The sequence below is a fragment of the Corylus avellana genome, chromosome 7 (assembly GCF_965113065.1).
Source record: "Corylus avellana chromosome 7, dhCorAvel1.hap1.2, whole genome shotgun sequence".
In the NCBI taxonomy this organism is placed as follows: domain Eukaryota; kingdom Viridiplantae; phylum Streptophyta; class Magnoliopsida; order Fagales; family Betulaceae; genus Corylus; species Corylus avellana.
Genome location: NC_142496.1, coordinates 1,610,264 through 1,635,127, shown reverse-complemented (window position 1 = coordinate 1,635,127; position 24,864 = coordinate 1,610,264). Strand labels below are relative to the sequence as shown.

Here is a 24,864-nt window from a genome sequence, read left to right as displayed (position 1 = left end):
GAAACTGAAAAAAATATAAAAAAGACTCCGAACCCACCTATAATGGGGTTTACCAAATAATGTGGGATTAACAATATGAAGTAAACATCAATCAATCACAAAAAATAAGTAAACCAATAAATCAATTGATACAGATATTTTAGTGACGAAGAGGAAATCCTTTAAAGAATTCTCTAAAAGTAAAATTTATTTGGGGAAGCCAAATCCAGAAAATTCCTATAAAAAAATTCATATATATTATAAACACAAAGAAACTTAAGAAACTTATAACCCTTTGCAAATCCTAGACTCGGTAAGGTCAACAAACTTTCTGAGTGTCTCTTACCTCGACAATCTTTTTGAAATGATTCTTCTTTACTGGACCCTTCAATAGGCTTCTTATCGTTGAAGAGTGAAGTTCGATCCACCAATGAACAAGCTTGCAACCGAAACATTGAATTGCCTTTTTGAACACCAAGTTAGCCAACCTTAAGAATTAATAGAAACCAAAGCAAATGCAGCACAAAAAAGAAGCCAAGAGTGTCTCTTACCTCGACAATCTCTTTGAAGTGATTCTTCTTTACTGGAACCTTCAATATGCTTCTTATTGTTGAAGAGTGCCGTTTAATCCACCAATGAACAAGCTTGCAATTGAAACATTGAATTGCCTTTTTGAACACCAAATTAGCCGACCTTAAGAATTAACAGAAACCAAATCAAATGCAGCACAAAAAAAGAGACCAAGGCCTTTAAAAAAAATAGGCCAACAAAAAACTACATTCAAAAGAAGGAGAAACACATACAAGGGAAAGTTGTAATTAGAACGGGTGGTAGCGACCCAATAAGCATATATTATTGTGAGCACATGTATGAATTGTGGTCTCAAAGAAAACTTGCAATACCTAGCAAATATTTTACTTGTTGTGCATCACCTATTAAAAAGGGAGTTTGAGCCTACATGTTAGGGTTAAAATATTAATTAAGTAATTGAATTTATCTCTTCTTATCAACTTAAGTTTATTTTGGGACAAGTGGTAATTTAACAGAATAAACATAATACAAGGGCATAGACTACCAACCTGAACGATCATGATAGGCTCATGAGGTTAATGGGGACTAGCGAAGAGATCTGGTGAGACCAACCTTGCACATCTTCCACAAACATGGTATATATAGCTTGAAAGGAAGAAGAACGCCTCTTTTTTGTGGGTATCAATTGAATTCCAAGTTGCCATCGATCATCATCACAGCGTCTTTGAGAGTTGAATATCATCAATTATATCTATCGCTTTCTCTTCATATATATGTTCCAAGTGGAATCCACAACTCTTAAAGAACATTGACTTTGAAGGCTTGAAATTGTTATACTTGCATGTAGACTTGAACTGTTGATCCTTGCATGTAAATTTAACTCGAAGATTATCCATCTTTAGCTGATATCGGTGTGAAACATGGAATTGTAACCATACATTATCTGAGCGGGTTGAATTATTGATGAAAGTAAACGTACGATAAATGATTCGTTGGCCATTGTTGATGACTTCAACACAAATTTGCAAAACAAGTACTTCAACTTGTACATCATTTGTTCCAATGACTGCAGAGAAAGAAAATCTTGTATTCTCTAAATCCAAATGTACAGGCTCATCGATATCAATTTCACACGAATTAGCATTTGAAACCTCTTTACAGTGGTTGAACCAATCTGGAATCTTGTTTCCAACAAATATACAGCCAAATTCATGGTCCTTAAGTTGTCCCTGTTACGGGGATATGACAAACTTTCAGTGATAAGACCTACAAATGAAGGCACTAACTAAAAATTATATATATATATATATATATATATATATATATATATATATATATATATATCTATCTGTGTGTGTGTGTGAAAGAGAGGTACACACCTCACTCATTAAACGAATTTGCATATCGACCCCTATATTTTCATGCAATCCATGGCAACCGAACAAGTCAATCAGTTGAAGAGTTGGTGGAAGTTCTGGAATTTCTCTTAGTTGCTTGCAACCGCCCAAGTAAAGTTGCTCCAATCCAGCAAATCTATTGAGCCATACAGGAAGGCTAACAATAGCACTACCAAGTAGTTTTAGAACTTTTAAACTAGAAGGGCAATCACGTTGAATTAAGAAATCTGATTCTGGTAGGACATTGTTTCCAAGAATCAATGCTGGAAATATCGTTCCAACCTGGAACAAGGCATCTGGTGCATTAAACAATTGAGATATTCTACCTTCTTCTAAAAATATTGCCAGTGACACACACTTGTAAGCTGCCACAAATTCTACATTTGGTGGAAGTCCAAGAATCTCTCGAAGTTGTTTGCATTTTATCAAATATAGGTGCTTCAATCTAACAAATCTTCTGATGCACGGAGGAAGGGTAACAATATCACTGTATGCTATTACTAAAATCGTCAATGTGGAGAACCAATAAAAGGTCCTAAAGATATTTGATTCTGAGAGGTCACAATTTATAAAAGCCAACATTTGAAGTTTCGGAAATAGTATGGAGGAACAACCATCATTAGAATCGCTTGTATCCGTCAGAGGCGACAATTGGAGTAATTCTGGTGTTGATGAAGTGGCAGATTCCTCCATGGATACAACCGTGGGCATGGAATGCCTCGTATCCTCCTCTACTTTAAAAAACTCAGCAACTTTCGAACAACGTAGGAGAACAAGATGATATGCATCTGGAAAGTTTCTAGATCCTATAGTCCTAGTCAAGCCCCCGCCAATGTTTAGTATTTCTAAATGTTGCAACTTATGAATGCTATCCGGAAGATCCGTAAGCTTTGTGCTAGTGCTTAGATTTAAGGTTTTAATCCCAACGAGGTACCCAATGGATGAAGGCAGTTCCTTTATACCAGTTTTTCTAAAGTCAATTTTCTTTAAACATTCCATTTGACACTGGATTTCAGGAAAATTCTTAAGCTTTAAGCAACCCTGAAGCGAAAGAAATTTGAGAGATCTCATCTTGAGGCTTCTCAGAAAACTCATAAGATTAGAGCATCCTTTAAGTCTCAAACTAACGAGCTTATCCTGGGATCCAACAGAATGATGAACCTCAACTAAATTTGTGCAACCTGTAAGAATCAACTTCTGTAAATTTGGGATCCTTGAAACATCAGGAATTTTTCGTAGGAATTTACAATGAGAGAAATTCATAATTATCGTGTTTTGAAAATTCTGTCAAGAAAAAGAGGAAACAAATTAGTTTGAAAAAAGTTTACAACATAACCTAAAGGATGATATATTATAAACAGTACTTTTACCTGGACTCCCTCCAAATCCTTGAGTTGGCTATGACGCATTCTTAAAACAACAAGATTCTTTCCACAAAAATTGGATGGCAAAGATTCTCCAGGATATTTATACCAATCAAGCAATCTTAACTCATTAGAGAGAAAATTCGGCTCTTCAGAAAAGCATGCATTGCGGTTTTCAAACATTCGAAGCTTTTTCATCTTCTTGAAGGTGTTGGGACTTAAGTGTATCAAGCCTGGTTTAGGCAAATGTATCAAAATGCCTTCAACTTTGTTTGTTCCCTAACAAGACAATGTATAATTAAGTGTATAAGCTTGTAAGATTTTCAAAATGAGTAGTTTATTTATTTATTTATTTTAAATGTTATTGGAATGACCTAAAGTGATTGATCATTATATATATTACCCAACTTTTTCATAAAAGGAAAGGCAATATACTCTTAAAAATGGTGCATATCTTTGAAATAATAGAAGCAGTTACCAATGATGCTTTTATTTATTTTTCTTAGTTAAAATCATTCCATTTATTCAGCTATTTTGTAATATTATTCGTCAAATTTCTTTTACATTTTTTTTTTTTGAGAAATGAATAATAAAATATTGAGATACTATTTGGTAAAGTTTTGCAAAGTGTCTTAGGTTTTGACAAAGATAAAAATTTAATTTGTTCTGGCCACATTTTAAACAAGTGTTGCATGTGGGGTTAGCAAATGAAAATTGGTTTGTTAAAATTTTGAGAAGCATTTTGAGAAACCAAAAATTGAAAAATGTTTTTACAAAATAAAATAAAAAAGAGTGTTCCTCCACGGTGGCAGCAACCACCGCTAGGCCTCATTTGTTGTGTTCATTTGACAGCCCGGCAGCCACCACCTAGTTGGCAGATGCATTTACAGCCACCACGGGGCTGCCAAATGTGACTGGCGGCAACCATGGGACCGCAAGATGCGTCTGGGACTCTGGGTTGCCATCAGGCAACGACAGCACCGCTCCAAATTTTTATTTTTAAAGACTTTCTTTTCTTTTTTTTATTTGGTTATACATGTAATTCAACACACTTACACCTGAAAAAAAAAAAAAAAATTCTTTTTCTTGAAAGAAATTGAGAAGTATTTTTGTGTTTTTTTTTTTTTTTTGATAAGTGTTTTGTAGTTTATTTTGAAAAGGGCATAGGTAGTAAAAGATCATATTTAAAAATTGTTTGGCTATAGAAAAGAGTTTTTGAAAATTTAATCAAACAAACAGTAATTGGGTATGTTTGGTAAAGTTTTGAAAGTAATTTTTTATTTTACATTTTTTGAAAGAGTTTTTAACACAGTAAAAATTGGGAAAGACTCTATGTATTATCCAATGATAGAAATTCGTTTGTTAAAAATGAAAAATATTATAAAAACAAAAATTGAAAAGAGTTTTCAAAACAAGAAATCATTAAAACAAAATAGAAAAAGAAAAAAGAAAAGAAAAAATATGTTGGATGTTGGACTCCATGAGAAGCCCCCATTCCTTCACTGAAGGGTACATGTGGATCTCTTCCCTCTCTCCTTCCGCGAGAGGTATGTACACAAGGGGTGAGTCTCTATCTTCCTCCGATGAAGGGGCAACTTATTTATGGAGGCTTGTATTAACTATCATGTTATATGAAAACAAATTTACAAATGGTTTTAGAAAAACTCAGCCAATTAAACTAGATATTATTGTAATTATGGTGTAATTTTAATTTGGTTTTGAAATTATATTCATTCTACTTATTTGATTCTTTTCTGCTACATATATGTATCCACATGCATATATTTGCATGCAACCTTTTAGCCTTTTTATGCAAAAAAAAGTTCAATATTTTTCTTGTAGCTTAACTCAGGAAAAAAAAAAAGAATTAAAAGGGAGTTTTACCGTATCTCTTTCTAGGACATCACGAACATCTTCATGAAACCACAATCTACTACGGTTGCCAGGCTCATTCAGTGATTCTTGTCGAACAATTTCTCTACCCATTTCTTGAATCAAATTATGCATCTTCAATGATTTGTTGTTAGACTGAGTTACGAGACACCTATCCTTTAGCTCTTCAATGCCACTATATGAGTAAAAACCATGAGTACTATCGAGTATTTTTGTGACATATTCTACATTCTTTCCTTCGAAGAAACATGCGATGTCAAGGAAAATATTCTTTGCATTTTCATCCAATCCATCAAAACTTATTCTAAGGGTTTTTTGAATATCATCGTGAGGAATTATTTTGTACTCGTCCACTTTATTTTTCCAATAAAGTTTATCTCTACCTTTTAGAGCTGAGCCTAACTTCGTTAAAGCTAGTGGCAATCCTCCAGCATAATGCACCACAGCTTTTGTGACTTCCCCATAATCATTATCAGGTTTCTGTGTATTGAAGGCATGCCAACTAAAGAGTTTGAGAGCTTTGTCGAGACCCAATTTCTTCATCTCGTAGGTGCAAACTTGATGCTTAGTTAGTAAATATTTATTTCTCGTTGTTATGATGATTCTACTTCCTAAACCAAACCAATCACCTTTTTCAACTATCTTTTCCAATTGGTCCGAATGATCCACATCATCAAGAACGAGAAGTATCCTTATTAGGTGAAGTCTCTGCTTTATCAAAGTAATTCCTTGATCAACATTGTCAACAATTAGACTTGAATCTCCTAGGATGATAGAAAGAAGTTTATTTTGCAAATGGATTAGACCCTTTTGGTTGGAAGTTTCTCTAATATTCTCCAGAAAACAACTACTTTCAAACTGAGAAGCAATCGAGTTGTAGATCGCTTTGGCGAGAGTTGTCTTCCCAATTCCACCAATTCCAAAAATCCCTACCATCCATGTACTCTCATTCTTCTCTATATCTAAAAGCGACTTCACATCTTGTACACGAGACTCTATTCCAATTGGATATTGAGAAACTTGGAAGTATGTCTTTTTGATTAATATAGAATTCACCATTTCAATGATTTCGTGAATAAATTCGGGTTCATTCCTACCAATACAAAAAGATAACAAAACATCTAATGGGTAACTATCTTCATATAAAATAAATAGATATTATGTATTAAAAAATTATGTGTGTTGCATCAAATGGTGTGATGCTCCAAAACTTTAAAACTCAATCTCGGCCACTAGGAAAAACATATATTTTTGTAAATACAACGAACATTCAGTAAGGGACCACTGAACATTCGACAACCGAATCAAAAACTATTGGGTATTGACCAATGTTCGATCTGAAACACTAGAACTACTATGTAATAATACACTGAACGTTCGAGCATAGTTTGAAAAGTAATTTTAATTAATTCTTCAAATTGTCTTGCACCCCCCCCCCCCCCTATAAATGTCCTACCCTTCTGCTCCATTTTCCTCACTTCCATATTTTCCGCTAAACCTTGAAAGAAGTATCATAAAAAAGAAAAGAGAAGATTCGAGCCTTGTCTTTAGCTTTGCCTTGCCCTTCTTGAGGTAAGCCTTTCTTATTAAGATGATTTTTGTGTTATTAGCAGAATTCCATCCTTTTGCAAGTTTTACAGTACTATGACTAAGCTTGTGTTATGTTACTATATATATTTACAATACCTTTAGACAGGTACAAGTTAACTGAATTGAACAGATTGCCAGTAACCCTACAAAAATAGTCAAGGCCAATTTTGGGGGCGTTAGTTACAAATGGAAAGTTCATTTTCAATTTTTTTTTAGGTCATGACTAAATTAGGAGAAACTTCATTTGAACTTCCATCATTTTTGCAATTACCCCCCTAAAGTTCAAAAACTCTTAATTTTTTGCAATGTCACTCATTTCATTATGTTTTTTTTTGTTAAATCATGTCAAAATTTTCAAAATAACAATTTTTTTTTTTTTTTTGCAAAGATTCAAGTGTGAGTATTTTTGTAATTTCCATTAAATCTTGGCCAATGCTTGAATTTTCGTAATTTTTTTTTTAAAAGGGGGTATTTTGATAATTTTAACACCCCTCCAATAGAATTTAACGGAAGAACCTAATGGATGTGTGACATTATAAAAAATTAGAAGTTCAATACACTAAATTGAAAGTTTTTGAAACTTTGATAGGTAATTGCAAAAATGATGAAAGTTTAGAAGGGTTAAGTGAAGTTTCTCCTAATTTGTTCATGACCTACAAAAAAAATTGAAAATGAACTTTCCATTTGTTAGGGCAAATATAATTTTTAGTACATCATTTCTATTCATTTTCAAATGAGTTACCTTTATATAAAAAAAATAAATAAATTATATATTAAGAAATTAGGACTAGAAAGAAAAGTCAGTCTACAAAACTGTATTTGCCACAACAAATGGAAAGCTCAGTTTTCAAATTTTTTTAGGTCATGAATAAGTTATTTAAGTAAATTATACCATCCAAAGCAAAAGAATCGGCTGAGTTTAATTAATTCTTGAACAAAAATTAGTTTAAATGTTAATTACAAGCAGACATTTTAAATGTAAAATAGTTCACATGCATGAAAACAGGTGTATAACTATGTACTATCATTACAAGAAAGAAAAAACAATGGGAACTTCACTTCTCCCCTGAACTTACGTACCTTTTGCAAACACTCCTCAATTTTCAAAATCTCTCACTTTTGTATATTAAACTTTCGTTTCAGTTACTCATTCCGTTAGGATTTTCGGGTAAATACTAACGGAGGTGTGTGAAATTCCTAAAATGCTCTTATTTTTTATTAAAAAACTAATTCTTTTTAAAGAAACTCTTGGCCCGTGAGTTTACCAGTGGATCTAACCCACTCGTGTTGTGACCCTCGGATCATATTATTCTCATTCTTATTATTTTTTAAAAAAAAGTGACGGTGGGTCACAACTTGTGACCCGCCGTAGGTCACAAAGTAACCCAAGATGATTCATTTTTTTTAAAATATAATAATTATAATAATAACTTTTTATTTATAAATAAGGGTAAATTTGAAATTTTTAAAAATTTTAGGGGTATAAAAGTCTTTTACTCATTCTACCATTTTATTTAATTCCAATATCTAACGATAGGGGGTATTTGGAACGAAACGAAAGTTCGATACACCAGAGTGAGAAATTTTGAAAATCGGGAGTGTTTGCAGAATGTGAGTAAGTTCAAGGGAGGTATGTGAAGTTTCTCCAAAAAGAAAAGAGAACAATCTAAAAGGAAGGCAACAAGAGTGGTTAAAAATACCTGTTCCCCAAATGCATCCCAGACAAATTGGCAGCTTCTGTTAGGGATGTCTTCCACCTCTCCACATTCATTTTATCATCATTAAACCTTTTTTCAAGTTTAGCCAACGCTTCTCAAACACTATTGGTTTGATTTCGTACTTCCGATGGATCTATGTCGTAGAACACTGGTAAAACCTGTTGCCCCTTTGTTTTTCTACAATCGAGAATTTTCGTTAGCTCGTCCAAGCACCATCGGGATGATGCATAGTTTTTAGAGAGTACAATGATTGAAATTTGTGAGTCTTCAATGGCTTTGACAAGTGCTGGTGAAATTTCCTCTCCGCTTCTAAGCTTATCGTCCATGAAGGTGTAAATTCCATTCCGACACAAAGCTGCATATAAATGGGTGGTAAAAGATTTGCGAGTATCTTCCCCTCTAAAACTTAAGAATACTTCGTAAGCCAACCGAGAAACAGAAGAGGAAGAGGATCCGTGGAAGGCCATGGAAGAAGTTATCCTCTATATCTCAATGTATGCAAGACAAGTGCTTAATAGAAAAAGTTGAGAGAGTGAGTTGCAGAACAAACGCACCACAGCTCCTTAAGTTAAATAGACAATCCGATGCCGCGTTGCATCATAATCATCATCAAAAGAATACAAGAAAATAAAAAATAAAAAATGAGAAACTTCTCGGCAATTCCTTTTACGGATCATTCCAGTGAATGGGATAATGAGATTAAAAAATATGGACTCTGACCAGCTTTTTCTAATTTTTTTTTGCTAAATAGTTGATTATTTTTTCTTTAAACTTCTTGGAACCCGTAGTGATTTACACCAACTAGATATGAAAATTTTATTGTGAGATTCGACACCATGTCCTTGTGTTCTTAACAGCTTTAAAAAATTTCTTGAAACCAATATATCATCACCATAAGTGGATGGCTGAACTCTGCTTGAACACAATTGTCAAAGTAAATAAATGTGGAATGATCTTATTCTAACACTTATGAAAAGTGGCTAAACTTGATCGGTAACAAGAAGTTTAGAACTAATCACCTTGAGGGATTGCGTGTAAAATATTCATAGCATGGATTGCGTGAGAAATTTCTCTTACGGGTGGATAGTGATCGAACCCACTTGGTTAATTTGTCAATGAGAGACTTAGTATGATTGTCTTACTATTATTCTTGTGACATCTCATCAAGTTAGTCTTATATTGTGTGGCTGAATTTTTCTCATCAAGTTAGTCTCATCAAGTGAATTTCTTAACTGGGGCCCTTGGCTTAGGCCCAATCCATTCAGCCCCAATTGTGGGCTTCTGGGCCTGCAATAGCTACATAGGCTAGCCTAGTGGGTAATGGGTATTGTCGTCTGCTGCAGGCTCTGCATCATCTCTAGCAATGCATCCTATAAAAACTATACAGTCTGGCTCCATATTCCTCCAGTTGGTTGAAGCTAAGGGTTGAATGTTTTCATTCTTGTGTTTCAGAGCTTCGATAACCTACACAAAATCATAAAAAAGGGTGAATCAAAAACTATTAAAACTTTAATCTCTTTTTCTGTTTATCCTTAGGCATGCATTTTAGCCTTAATTAGCTGATTAATGTGTAAAAGGGCATCCTACATGATTCCAAGATACTCCAATACTAACATGGAAGAAGCTACAATATGAAAGTGAACAGGACATGGAAAATCTATCAGGTGAGAAACATGATATGTGGGTGATCTTCCTGCATTCTTTTGTGACTGTTAATGATTTCGTGCAGATTTGTCAATTCACTGCAGTCACAGCCCTTCAAGTTCAACTGCACTGATCTCTTTATATTCTCCCAAGATGAAAATGGGCCAGAGCCACCAATTCTTTTGATAAATCATGCTTGATTGGAGAGGGAACTCTTGGTATGATGGTCATGATCCTCCTAATTTATAGTGAATTTTCCTGAGTTCAAGCTGAACTAATTTTTACAGAATTTGTTTAGGGAAAACAAATGTTGGAAGAATGTGTTAATGGTGATCTTGGAAGCTGGCTTCTTGGTAAGCTTCTCTTTTTATTTTATGGGAGTTCAATGCAATAGCAGCACTACTGTCTTTTCATGAACAACTTGTTGAGACAAGGAAATGCATAAAACACTCTTCCCCAGAAACAATCTTCAGTGACACTTCCATGTTCATTGACAAGAAAAATTTCAGTTTTTTCCTTTTGTTAAATCGCCAATTATCTTAAAAACTTAAAGTAATAGAGCCTAAGATTTGCAATATTGGCCAAGTTATAAAACATATTACTTAATAATGAGAAATTAGAGCCTAAGATTTGCAACCCCATCTTATCAAATTGCAAGTTGAAAGAGTCTGCTTCAACTTTTGATGGGAAGAAAGTCAAACTCTCTAGTACTTGAGGAGGTATTATCTCTCATTTGAGTTTTATGGTAAACTTGTTATTGTTAAAGCCTAATCATTGATCTAAAATTTTTAGAATTGTTGGATACTGATTTGGTTAAACCATTAATCCTTTGAATCTGTAACATTTCACTAACCTATGACCTAATCATTCATCTCAAATTATTAGAACTGTTGGATACCGATTTGGTTAAACCCTTAATACTTAGCATCCGTAACATTCAACCACACTTTTGAATTCAACGTTCGCAGCGACTTACTCTATCAGCACTGACCCGATTTTTGACATTTCGTTTTTAGCAGATCCACTCACCTATCAATATTCAAAGCCCTAACATGCACTATGTTTATATATATATATATATATATATATACAAAACATTTTAATCCAATTTCTTCCATGATTCAAACCCGAGACAAACCCTCTACCCTTAGGAAGAAGGTTTTTTTTTTTTTTTTTTTTTTGTTTCGACTGTGTATCCAGAAATGACGAGTTAGGTTAATATGTCGTGTGCCTCTTGTCATTGATACAGGAAAGGGATGCAATAATGAGAAGAGGAAGTATAAGTGCTATTGCTGAAACTGAATTGCCTGCCAGATTGTCTAAGTCCCGCAAAACACACAAAAGCCAAAGCAAAATGAACTCCTTCAATATGCCAAGCAGGTCAAGAATTTGTTAGTTTTCATTGCCGATGAATTTATGCCACCAAAATCATAAAGCAGAAAACTATATATAAAAGCCAAACTCAAACTCAGGAAATCACTATAAAAAAATTCAGATTACAAACACAAAGAAACTCAAAAAACTTACAACGCTTAGCAAATTTTAGACTCTGTAAGATCAACAAACTTTATGCGTGTCTCTTAGCTCTACAATCCTCTTGAAGTGATTTTTCTTTACCGAAACCTTCAATAGGCTTCTTATCGTTGAGGAGTGCCGTTCGATCCACCAATGAACGAGCTTGCAACCGAAACATTGAATTGCCTTTTTGAACACCAAATTAATTAGCCAACCTTAAGAACTAACAGAAACCAAAGCAAATGCAGCACAAAAAAGAAACCCAGGCCTATAAACAAATAGGCCAACAAAAAACTACACCCAAAAGAAGAAGATCCAATAGGAGAAACACAAATGAGGGAAAGTTGTCATTAGAACGGGTGGTAGCGACCCAATAAGCATATATTATTGTGAGCTCATGTATGTATTGTGGCCTCAAAGAGAACTTGCAATACCCAGCAAAGATGTCCATTTGGTAAATTGCAAACCCAAAGCTTTTAGGCCACCCTGCAAGAAAAAGAGGAAAATATTGAGGTTTAACCGATGTTCATGTTTATCAGCAAGAGCCAAAACCCTGGAATAGTAGAAACAGAATTTCTTAACAATCGTTTATTTTGGATGCCATATATACCTGACTTGGATACGTGGACTTGCTTCCCATTGATGTCTAAGAAGAATCTAGCAAGTGCTGTGAATGGGATGAATCAATTGGATGCAATAAAAGAAGCACTGAAAAAGAGAGAAAGATTACATAAACAAATTATTCAACTTAAAATTAAGAAGAAACAAGTCTGGAGCTCTTTAACCTCACATAAAAGCTTCTCGATGTAGCCTGCATTAAACAAACACAACTAAACTCAACTCACAACTTCAATAAAGACGTGTATTTGCTCTGATGCAAATTTCAACAAATAAATACTCTATGAGAAGCTTAAGCTTTAAAGGAGTACCAACCTGAACTCATCATCATCACCATCACCGTCACGGTGTCTCAGAGAGTTGAATATCATCAATTAATTTATGTTCTAGATGGAATCCGACACTTTTAAAGAGCATTCTCTTTGAACATTGACGTAATGGACCGTTGAATGTAAATTTAACTCGAAAATTATCCGTCTTTAGCTGAGTCTGCTGAGAATGGTGTGAACCTTGGAAATGCAGACATACACGATCTGAGCTGGTTGAATTCATGATTAAATCAGACTTATGAGAATACACACGTTCACCAATATCATTGGTGACTACAACTTGAATTCGAAAGTAAACCTTATCTTGTACATCCTCTGCTCCAACAACAGCAGAGAAAGCAAATCTTGTATTCTTTAAATCCAAATGTAGAGGCTCATTGATATCTATTTCACATGGATTAACATTTGAAACCTCTTTACAATGGCTGAACCAATCTGGAATCTTGTTTCCCACAAATATACAACCAAATTTATGGTCCTTAAGATGACGTCCCTGTTACAGGGATATGACAAATTTTTAGTAATAAGACCTACAAATAAAAGGCATATACTAACAAGTATATATACATATATGTGTGTGTGTGTGTGTGTGTGTGTGAAAGAGAGGTACCTTACTCATTAAACAAATTTCAAGATCATCCCCATATTTGCACGCAGTCTATGGCAATTGGAGAGGTCCATCCATTCAAGCGTTGGTGGAAGTTCTGGAATTTCTCCAAGTTTCTTGCAACCAGCCAAATAAAGTCTCTTCAATCCAGCAAATTTGTTGAGCCACACAGGAAGGCTAACAATAGCGCTACTTGATGGATTTATAAGTTTCAAACTAGAAGGGCAATCACGTTGAATCAAGAAATCAGATTCTGTCATGGCATCGTTTCCAAGATTCAACGCTGGAAATACCGTTCCATCTTGGAATAGGGCCTCTGGTGGGTAGCACGTATTAAACAATTGAGAGTCTTCTAAAAATATTGCCAATGACATGCATTTGCTAGCTTTCACTCGTATTACATTTGGTAAAACAGAGTTTTTCTTGGCTCAATATTTGTGCTTTCCTATTTGTGCTAAATTTTTTTAATGGGTGCATGTCAAATATTTATGACAAACAATTTCTTGGGTTAATTCATGGGTGCATGTTTGGCCAATTAACCAAACATGTCCAAACAATTGTTAGTGGGTGCATAAACATGTCTCAATTAAGGAATTGGAAAAGCAATCTTTAAGAAGTGCCTTAACAAAGTACTTAAACAAAAAAAACAGAGATGCACCCATTAACAATTGTAATTCGAGTCTCATTTAGGCAGCTTACTACATGACAGATAGAGACTATGCTTATAGGATGTAGAATTGGTAAATATTTAACAAAGAAATCAATTATAATCTCTTGGATAATTTAACCTTAAACAAAAGGCTATGGAGAGTAAATCACGTACATGGCATCTGAAGTAGAAGTTGCAGCATGTAACTTGCAAAACACAGAAAGCCAAAGCAAAAGGAAATCCTTCAATACGCCTAGCAGGTCAACAATCAATTAGTTTTCATTGCTGATGAATTTATGAAAAACCAGAAAACTATAAAAGCACGAACAAAACCCTTAATTTAAAGGGGTAACAAAATCGGCTTTGAAAAAAAGAAAAAGAAAAAGAAAAAGAAATCCCCGTATACCTTAATTACAAAATAAGAGACTAAATAAGTGCCGCACTTACATTATCATAACCCAAGCTAGGGACTCTGTCCCAAATAGTTTATTGCCCTGCAACTATTTGGAATCCGCAACTCTTAAAATACCTTGACGCATGCACATCCATTATTGTAAATTTCACTTGAAGGTTATTCGTCTTTAGCTTCCAGTGGTGTGAACCATGGAAATTCATCCATACGACATGTGAGCCGACTGGATTACCCATATAATGAGACGTATGAGAATAGATTTTTTGACCAATATCATTGATGACTTCAACGAAAATTCCAAAAGTAACTGCATCTTGTATATCATCTGTTCCAATAACAGCAGAGAAAGAAAATCTTGTATTCTGATCCAAATGTACAGGCTCTTTGATATCTATTTCACACGAATTAGCATTTGAAACTTCTTTATGATAGCTAAAGTAATCAGGAATCTTATTTCCCGGAAATATACAACCAAATTTATGGTTGTTAGAATGTCCCTGTTACACAGATATGACAAATTTTCAGTGAAAAGACCTACAAATGAAGGCACATACTAACAAGTATATAGGTTAAAGAGAGGTACATACCACGCTCATTAAACAAATTTCCAGATCATCCCCCATATTTTCACGCAGTCCATGGCAATTGGAGAATTCAATCCATTTAAGCATTGGTAAATCCTTTACATTACTAAATTGAAATCTTTCCAATGACGTGCATCCCTCCGCATATACCTTTTTTATTTTTGGTGGAAGTTCTGGAATTTCTCTAAGTTTGTTGCAACCGTTCAAGTAAACATATTTTATATTTGGTGGAAGTTCTGGAATTTCTCCAAGTTTGTTGCAACCGTTCAAGTTAAGCTTCTCCAATCCAACAAATTTATTGAGCCACGCAGGAAGGCTAACAGTAGCGCTACTTGATAGATCTAGATGTTTCAAACTAGAAAGGCAATCACGTTGAATCAAGAAATCCGATTCTGCTAGAACATGGTTTCCAAGAATCAACGTTGGAAATACCGTTCCAACCTGGCATAAGGCCTCTGGTGTATTAAACAATTGAGATCTTCTGTCTTCTTCTAAAAATATTGCTAATGATACGCACCCGCTAGCTACCACTTGTTTTACATTGGGTGGAAGTCCTAGAATTTCTTTAAGTGCCTTGCATCCGATCAAATAAAGGTTCTTCAATCTAACAAATCTGCTGATGCATGGAGGAAGGGTAACAATATCACTCATTGATAGCTCTAATTCCGTCAACGTGGAGCAACAATCAAAGGTCCTAAAGAAATTTGATTTTGAGAGGTCACAATTTTTAAGATCCAACATTCGAAGTTTTGGAAATAATATCGAGAAACAACCATCATTAGAATCGTTTCTATTTGTCGAAGGCGACAATTGGAGTAATTCTGCCACTGGTGAAATTTCATATTCCTCTATGGATACAACAACGGGAACGGATTGTCTCGTATTCTCCACCACATTTAGAAACTCAATAACTTTTGAACAACCAGAGAGATTAAGATGCTCCAAATGACACAATTGATAATTGCGATATGGAAGGCTTAGAAACGGTAGTACAATCCTATCCATGTTCCCAATGGATAGTCTTTCCAAATGTTGCAACTTATGAATGCTATATGGAAGATCCATAAGGTTTGTGCAACCGCTTAGATTTAAGGTTTTAACCCCAGCGAGGTATCCAATGGAAGAAGGCAGTTCCTCTATACCAGTTTCTCGAAAGTTTATATTCTCTAAACATTCCATTTGACACTCAATTTCAGGAAAGTTCTTAAGCCTTGAGCAACCTTGAAGCCAAAGAAGTTTCAGAGATCTCATTTTAAGGCTTCTTGGAAAAATCCTAAGATTAGGGCATCCTCCAAGTCTCAAACTAACGAGCTTATCAAGGAATCCAACAGAATGATGAACCTCAACTAAATTTTCACAATAATCAAGGTCCAATTTCTCTAAATTTGGGATCCTTGAAACATCAGGAAATTTTCTTAGGAATTCACAAAAAGAGAAATTCATAGTTGTCATGTTTTGAAAATTCTGTCAAGAAAAAGTGGAAATAAATTAGTTTGAAAGAAGTTTACAATAGAACCTAAATGAAAAAAATATTAAAAACAATAATTCTACCTGGACTCCCTCCAATTCCTTGAGGGGACTTTGAGGCATTGTTAAAACGACAAGGTTCTTTCCACAAAAATTGGGTGGCAACGATTCTCCAGGATAATTAGGCCAATTAAGCAATCTTAACTCATTAGAGAGAAAACTAGGCTCTCCAGAAAAACATGCATTGTTGTTTATAAACATTTTGAGCCTTTTCATCTTCTTGAAGGCTTTAGGAGTCAAGTGTATCCAGCCTGGTTTAGGCAAACGTATCAACATGCCCTCAACTGTGTTTGTTCCCTAATAAGACAATGTATAGTTAAGTCTATCAGCAAAATCCTACATAAAGTTCATATTTTAACACTTCCTAGACCTATAAATGTAATGACTGAAACACGTCAAAACTACCCCATCAAGAGGATTTTCTAACGTGTCAGACCATCTGACACATTAGAAAACTGATGTCAGAAAAAAATTGGTTTTTTGTAGTGATAATTCTTGTCTTGATAAAACTTATATATATATATTACTTTGTAAAAAGAAACAAGCTTATATTGTTTGTCATTGTATATTGCTTTTTTTTTTTTTGTTTTTTTTTTTAAAAAAAAAACAAAAGCAAAAACAAAAAAACAAAGTGTTACATGTGGGGTCTGCAAATGAAAATTGTTTTGGTAAAATTTTGAGAAGCATTTTTTAGAAACAAAAAATTGAAAAATATTTTACAAAATTAAAAAAATAAAATAAAATAAAAACAAAAAAAAGGTGTTGCCCCATGCTGGCAGAAGTGACCTCCGTGGTGGTGTTTATTTGGCAGCTTGGCGGCCATCGCCTCGCTGCCAAAAGCATCTGCTACCACCACGGGGCTGCCAGTTGCATCTTGCGGCAACCATGGGGCTAGAAGATGCATCTAGCAGCCTCTGCACAACCACTAGATTTGTTTAGATACCTCTGCGCGATTGCCAAATCTGTATGGCAGCGTGCTTCGGGTCTCCATTAGGCGGCAGTAGCACCACCCCAACTTTTTATTTGTAAAGACTTGTACTCTTCTTATTTGTTATGCACGTAATCAACGGCTCGGGATCTCCAGCAAGAGCCGGAGAATTGCCCATCAATTTTTTGTAAATCCTTGCCATTGAATCTCATCCAAGGGTCTACAAGTCGCCACGTGTCCCACTAATTAAAAAAATAATATTTTATTTTTTAAATTTTAAAAATAAAATATAAAACAAAATAATAAAAAAATATGGGGTGGCCGGCCACCCCCTATAGCAAAAATGGGGTGGCCGGCCACCCCATTTCATTATTATTATTATTATTATTATTATTATTTTGTTTTATATTTTCTTTTTAAAATTTAAATAATAAAATATAATTTTTTAATTAGTGAGACACGTGGCAGCTTGTAGACCCTTGGATGAGATTCAATGGCCAAGATTTCAAAAAAAAAAAAAAAAACTGATGGGCAATTCCCTAGCTATTACTGGGGATCCCGATTTGTAATCAACACCCTACACTTGAAAAAAAAAAAATTTTAAAAAAAATATATTGTACATAAACAATCTTTGACTTGAAAAAAAATCTTTTTCCTGAAAATTGAGAAATGCTTTTGTGTTTTATTTTTTGATAAGTGCTTTGTAGTTATTTAAAAAGGTTTTGTAGTTTATTTTCAAAATGGTGTTAGGTAGAGATCATATTTGAAAATTTGTTTGGTTAACTAGTATTTGGAAAGAGTTTTTAGTGTTTACCAATAAAAAAGAGTTTTTGAAAATTTTACCAAATAGGCAGTAATGGGCATGTTTGGTAAAGATTTTGCAAGTAGTTTTTGATTTTATATTTTTGGATAAAGTCCACATACCTCCTCAAACTATCATCTAATTGACAATGTCCTTCCAAACTTTCAATCGTGACAATGTCCCCCCAAAGAGTATAACTTCTATAAGGAGATAATGTAAACTACCTTCTTTGTGCCCACCAATAAGAAGCTGTCACCTAGGATTATTGCACAAACCTAAATAAAAACAAAAGCACCAGATTATTTAGGTTTATTCAATATTTTTTTTTTTTTTTTTTTTTTTTAAGAATATTTGCGGCCGCCAACACCAACCCATCTGGGTTGGCCGGGGAGCCACCCCAGATGGGCTAGATGTGGCCAGGGTGGCCACCCAGCCACTCCATCAATTTTTGTTTTGTTTTTTTTTTTTTAAAAAAAAAAAAATTAATTTTTTAGGGTTTATGTGGAATAATCTGGTGTGATAGTATTTTTTTCTTTAAATTTAAGTTTATTCTAAAATGCTGAAGTGTTACTTGATGAGTGGTAGGCACAAAAGGATGGGTTTACACCACCTCCTTATAGAAGTTACTCTCCCACCCAAAACTACCAAAACATTGTCAATGTCCCCCTAAGGCTAACAAAAAGATAAAAATGCCCTTATATATTTTTAAATAAGACAAAAATACCCTTGTAAAATCAAAAAAATTTTAAAAAAAATTAATTTTTTTTTTAAATCGAAAATTTTAACTAAAAAAATAATTTATTTAAACAAATAAAAACAAAACAAAAAAAAAAGAATTTATAAAATAAAAATAAAAACAAAAATTTTCAGTTTTTATAAAAAAAATTAGAAATTTTTAATTTTTTTCTTATAAAAAGGATTTTTTTTTTTTTTTTCAAATTTTACTGTGTAGTTTTAATTTTAATATTTGTTTGTTTTTTTTATTATTTTTTTTTGACATGTCTACATAAGAGGGGGAGAGGAGATTCGAACTAGTGACCTCCGCTTTATGAGGCGTGGTCTCAAACCGATTGAGTTACCTCTTAGAGACAAAATTTGTTTGTTAATAATGAAAAATATTATTAAAAACCAAAACCCAAAAGAGTTTTCAAAACAAGAAAAAATTAAAACAAAACAGTAAAAAGATAATATATATATATATATATATATATATATATATATATATGTTGGACGTTGCCCTCTACAAGTGGCCCCCATCCCTTCATGAAGGTTGAAGGTGGGTCTCCCACCTCTCCCCCTCCATGAAAGGCACGCAAGGGTTGGGTTCTGTCCGCCTCCAATGACGGGGCGGCCTCTGAGGCTAGTATTCACCTTTTTTATTTTTATTTTTAGTTTCACATTTTTTTTAGTTTTTCATAAATAATAAGACCAACCTTCACACTTAAAAAAGTGGGCATGCATGTCTTTTCAAAACATTCTATTACAAAGTCGTAGGACGTTTTCTAAAAAGAGATTTGCATTTTATTTTTAGAAAAATATTTTGCAGTTTATTTTGAAAAATGTGTTTATATTAAAAAAAATCCAAAAATTATATTTAAAATTTGAAAAAAAGTTCATTATAATCTTTAGAATTTCTAATTGGGAATTTATTTTTCTCAAGGTGGGATTAACCTCACATGCTCTCCTTCTATTATGAGCATCACCATTTTTATGTGAATATTCAACCCTTAAAGCCCCATAAACAAGTAACTTGAAGCAATATTGTTATTTTGTAAAATATCAAACAAATTTTTATTTTGTAAAATCTTTAGAGATGTCATCATAAATTAATTATCCGGTTATTTGAAAACAATTTTACAAATGGTTTTACAAAAACAGAGCCAATTATACGAAATTAAATTCATTCTACTTATTTAATTATTTTCTGTGACATATATATGCATCCACATGCAACATTTTAGCACTTTTTTATATGTGAAAAAAAAAGTTCAATATTTTCTAGTAGCCTAACTCACCAAAGATAAGCAAATGTAAAATTAAAAGGGATTCTTAACACAAATTTTTACCGTATTTCCTTCTAGGACATCACGAACATCTTCATGAAACCACAATCTACTGCGCTTGCCAGGTTCATTAGGTGATTCTTGTCGAACAATTTCCCTACCCATTTCTTGCAGCAAGTCATGCATCTGCAATGATCCGTAATATTGAGTTACGAGACACTTATCCTTTAGCTCTTCAATGGCACTATATGAGTGAAAACCACGAATATTATCTAACATTTTTATGACATCTTCTACATTCTCTCCTTTGAAGAAACACGCAATGTCAAGGAAAATATTCTTCGCATTTTCATCCAAGCCATCAAAACTTATTCTTAGTTTTTTTTGAATATCATCGTGAGGAATTATTTTGTACTCATCCAATTTACTTTTCCAATAAAGTATATCTCTTCCTTTTAGAGTTGAGCCTATCACCGTTAAAGCTAGTGGCAATCCTCCACTATAACGTATTGCATCTTTAGTAATTTCCACATAATCATCATCAGGTCTGTCTCTATTAAAAGCATGCCAACTAAAGAGCTGAAGAGCATTGTAGTGACCCAATTCCTTCACCTCGTAGGTTAAAGCATGATACTTAGTTAGTAAATCTTTATCTCTTGTTGTTATGATGATTCTACTTCCTATGCCAAACCAATCAGTTTTTCCAGCTAACTTTTCTAATTGGACTGACTGATCCACATCATCAAGAACTAAAAGAACCCTTATTAGGCGAAACCTCTTCTTTATCAAATTAATTCCTTGATCAACATTGTCAACCATTATACTTGAACTTTCTAGGATCTTAAAAAGAAGTTCATTTTGCAAACGGACCAGACCACCCGTTTGTTCGGAAGTTTCTCTAATGTCTCCAAGAAAACAATTACCTTCAAATTGAGAAGCAATTGAGTTGTAGATAGCTTTGGCGAGAGTTGTCTTACCAATTCCACCAGTTCCGAAGATCCCTAGCATGTGTGTACTGTCCTTCTTCTCTATATCTAAAAGTGACTTCACATCTTGTAAACGAGACTCTATTTCAATTGGATAATGGGCAACTTGAAAGTATGTCTTCTTTACTAATATTGAATCCACCCATTCAATGATTTCGTGAATAAATTCAAGTTCATTCCTACGAATACAAAAAGATAACAAAACATTCTATTGAGTTACCTTCATATAAAAAGCATAGAAATTATGTATTAAGAAATTAGGACTATTTAGAAAAGTCAGTATAGAAAACTATATATACCACAACAAATGGAAAGTTCATTTTTCCAAGTAGATTATTCCATCTAAAGGAAAAGAATCGGTTGAGCTTGATTAATTCTTTTAAAAAAATTATTATTATTATTTTTTTGTAAGAAAAAAAAATTAGTTTTAATGTTAGTAACAAGTAGACATTTTTAAATGTAAAATAGTTCACATGCATGAAAACAGATGTATAACGATGTACTATAATTACAAGAAACAAAAAAAGAACAATATAGAAGGAAGGCAACAAGAGTGGTTAGAAATACCTGTTCCCCAAATGCATTCCGGACAAATTAGCCACTTCGGTTAGGGCTGTCTTCCACCCTTTTACTTTCATTTCATCATCTTTGAACCTTTTTTCAAGTTGAGTGAATGCTTTTCCAATACTATTGGTTTGATTCCGTACTTCCGACGGATCTACATCGTAGAACAACGGTAGAACCTGTTGTCCCCTTGTTTTTCTACACTCAAGGATCTTCAATAGCTCATCCAAGCACCATCGGGATGATGCATAGTTTTTAGATATTATAATGATTGAAATCTCTGACTCTTGAATGGCTTCGAGAAGTGAAGGTGAAATTTCCTCTGCGCATCTAAGCTTGTCATCCATGAAGGTGTTGATTCCATTTCGACGCAAAGCTGCGTATAGATGGGCAGTAAAAGTTTTACGAGTATCTTCACCTCTAAAACTCAAAAATACGTCGTAAGCCCACTGAGAGATGGAAGAGAAAGAGTAAGAGGAAGAGGAAGAGGCTCCATGAAAGGCCATGGAAGAAGACTTTATCCTCTAGCTATCAATGTCTGCAAGACTAGTGCTTAGTAGAAAAAGTTGAGAGAGAGTTGAAGAACAACCGTAGTAGAGCTCCTTAACTTAAATAGACAATCCGATCATAAAAAGAAAGGTCAAGAAACTTGTTGGCAACTTCCTTCTACTACTTGCTAGAGGAAGAGGAAGAGGAAAGTTCTCTGTGGAAAGCCATGGCCAAGAAAATTGAGTAAGAATTGCAGAACAGGTAGGTATAATGAAAAGGCTTTCCTTAATTAATTATATACAAAAGTGGATGCCGCGTTGCATCATAATGATCAAGAATACGAGTTGGTCACACGACTCACACGAGTGACACTTCAAAAGCAAAAAAATTATATATATATATATATATATATATATATATATATATATATATATATATATATATATATATATATATATATAAAGTGATTCATCAAAAGAAAAATGAGAAACTTCTTGGCGGACCATATTGTTAATTTGTTATAAAGTGGGCTCCTGAGCTTGCAATAGTAACCTGGTTGGTCAAGTGGGTATCGGGTATACCATTGTTATAATTGAATCAAAATACCACCTTTCTTCAATGAATTTAATATTATTTGTTCGATAAAAATCATCATCTTAAGAGAACTTAATGCGCATTACATATTTGTTTTTGTTTAGATAATAAATAACATTTATTTGATATTGAAGGCAGCCTCTTCCCTCTTCATCTTCTTGAATGTGGACAAAGAGAAAAAGTACAACGAATTGGAGGCAAGTAGGACTGTAATCAAGCCGAGCCGAACTCGAACCTGAGACAAATTCAATACAAAATTAGATGACTAGGGTTGACAGATTTGACCAATTTAATTAAATTGGTTGTGTTAGGTGGTTTGACCTCCTTAGTTTTATATTTATGCCTTAATACAACCCGATATTATTAATTATTTTTATTTTAAAGATCATCAGCAATAAAAAAAATATTAAGTAGTGATTTTAAAAATATAAATTCTCATCGAAAACAGCTAAATAATTTAACAGTAAACGAGAAAAAGTAGATTTCAAATTGTATCTATATGTTTTGAACGACAAATAAATTTTGTTCAATTGGTTATTTATTTCGTTAGTTATAATTTTTAATCAATTTTTGTTGAGTTCAATCTTTTTTCTTATCCCTGTAAACTAAAATGTTGGCATCGCTACTGTTTATGATGATGAGATTAGCTTGATTAATTGAGATAGATATTGCAATCTTTTTTCCATTATAGTTGATAAAGCCACAACGGGCATATCCTTAAAATAACCAAATCAAAAAAAAAAAAAAAAAAAAAGAAAAAAAAAGAAGAAGAAAGAGTCGAAAAAGAAAAGCAGGAGCATCGCCACTAGTAATAGTGGATTCCAAACTTTTTATTTTTTTTATTCTAAATACTCTTTTCTTTTCTTTTTTTAAGTTTTCTTTATTGCTGTGGAATTAGTGTCTTTCAATAAAATTGGCCCCATCAATTAATTTTTTATTTTTTTAAAGTTGTCTTTATTGATGTGGAATTTTAGCTATTAGGGTCTTTGACCAGCTTTTTCTAATTTTTTTTTGCTAAATAGATGATTACTTTTTCTTTAAATTTCTTGGAACCCGTAGTGATTTACACCAACTTGATATGAAAATTTTATTGTGAGATATGAAAATTTTATTGAAGGAAAGCGCTGTCCTTCTATGCTTTCTTCAATCGCTACAAAGCAAAGAAGATTAGATAAAGGAGCTTGTTGATTGTGTTGGCTGGTTTTGCTCCAATGCTAAGTCAAACAAACCAATTTCATTTCATACTTGGGGGATGCATGTAAAATATTCATAGCATGAATTGCGTGAGAAATTTCTCTTATGGTTGGATAGTGATCGAACCCACTTGGTTAATTGGTCAATGAGAAACTTAGTATGATTGTCTTACTATTATTCTTGTGACATCTCATAAGTTAGTCTTATATTGTGCGGCTGAATTTTTCACATCAAATGATTGGAGTATAAATTCGTACGTGAATTTCTTAACCGGGGCCCTTGGCTTAGGCCCAATCCATTCAGCCCCAATTGTGGGCTTCTGGGCCTGCAATAGCTACATAGGCTGGCCTAGTGGGTAATGGGTATTGTCGTCTGCTGCAGGCTCTGCATCGTCTCTAGAAATGCATCCATGCTATAAAAACTAAACAGTGTGGCTCCATATTCCTCCAGTTGGGTGAAACTAAGGGTTGAATATTTTCATTCTTGTGTTTCAGAGCTTCCATAACCTACACAAAATCATAAAAAAGGGTGAATCAAAAGAACTATTAAAACTTTAATCTCTTTTTCTGTTTATCCTTAGGCATGCATTTTAGCCTTAATTAGCTGATTAATGTGTAAAAGGGCATCCTACATGATTCCAAGAGCTACAATATGAAAGTGAAGAGGACATGGAAAATCTATCAGGTGAGAAACATGATATGTGGGTGATCTTCCTGCATTCTTTTGTGACGGTTAATGATTTCGTGCAGATTTGTCAATTCACTGCAGTCATAGCCCTTCCAGTTCAACTGCACTGATCTCTTTATATTCTCCCAAGATGAAAATGGCCAGAGCCACCAATTCTTTTGATAAATCATGCTTGATTGGAGAGGGAACTCTTGGTATGATGGTCATGATCCTCCTAATTTATAGTGAATTTTCCTGAGTTCAAGCTGAACTAATTTTTA

General features: G+C 33.7%; 1 protein-coding gene and 2 pseudogenes across 1 annotated transcript; all 3 read right to left on the bottom strand.

Annotated features, from left to right (window-relative positions):
• Positions 1 to 1,223: 1,223 nt before the first annotated feature.
• LOC132185548 (TMV resistance protein N-like) lies at positions 1,224 to 8,942 on the bottom strand (annotated as a pseudogene).
• An 835-nt stretch (positions 8,943 to 9,777) lies between these two features.
• On the bottom strand, positions 9,778 to 13,571 carry LOC148584321 (uncharacterized; annotated as a pseudogene).
• Positions 13,572 to 14,320: 749 nt separating this feature from the next.
• LOC148584320 (TMV resistance protein N-like) lies at positions 14,321 to 22,146 on the bottom strand. The gene is made up of 7 exons (XM_088518092.1): positions 21,644 to 22,146; positions 20,154 to 21,255; positions 16,382 to 16,654; positions 15,852 to 16,294; positions 15,044 to 15,767; positions 14,834 to 14,980; positions 14,321 to 14,743 (listed from the first exon to the last, which is right to left on the bottom strand). The coding sequence occupies exons 1-7, from the start codon at positions 22,144 to 22,146 to the stop codon at positions 14,321 to 14,323; spliced, it is 3,615 nt and encodes a 1,204-aa protein (XP_088374218.1).
• Between the last annotated feature and the right edge of the window lie 2,718 nt (positions 22,147 to 24,864).

What these genes read in the sequence shown, in the direction of transcription:
- LOC148584320 (XM_088518092.1), bottom strand. Translation starts at nt 22,146, where the DNA reads ATGGCCTTTCATGGAGCCTCTTCCTCTTCCTCTTACTCTTTCTCTTCC. An exon ending in ATGTCCTAGAAGGAAATACG is followed by an intron (nt 16,655 to 20,153) that starts GTAAAAATTTGT and finishes TTGTCTTATTAG; the next exon opens with GGAACAAACACAGTTGAGGG. An exon ending in AAGTTGCAACATTTGGAAAG is followed by an intron (nt 15,768 to 15,851) that starts ACTATCCATTGG and finishes TCATTTGGAGCA; the next exon opens with TCTTAATCTCTCTGGTTGTT.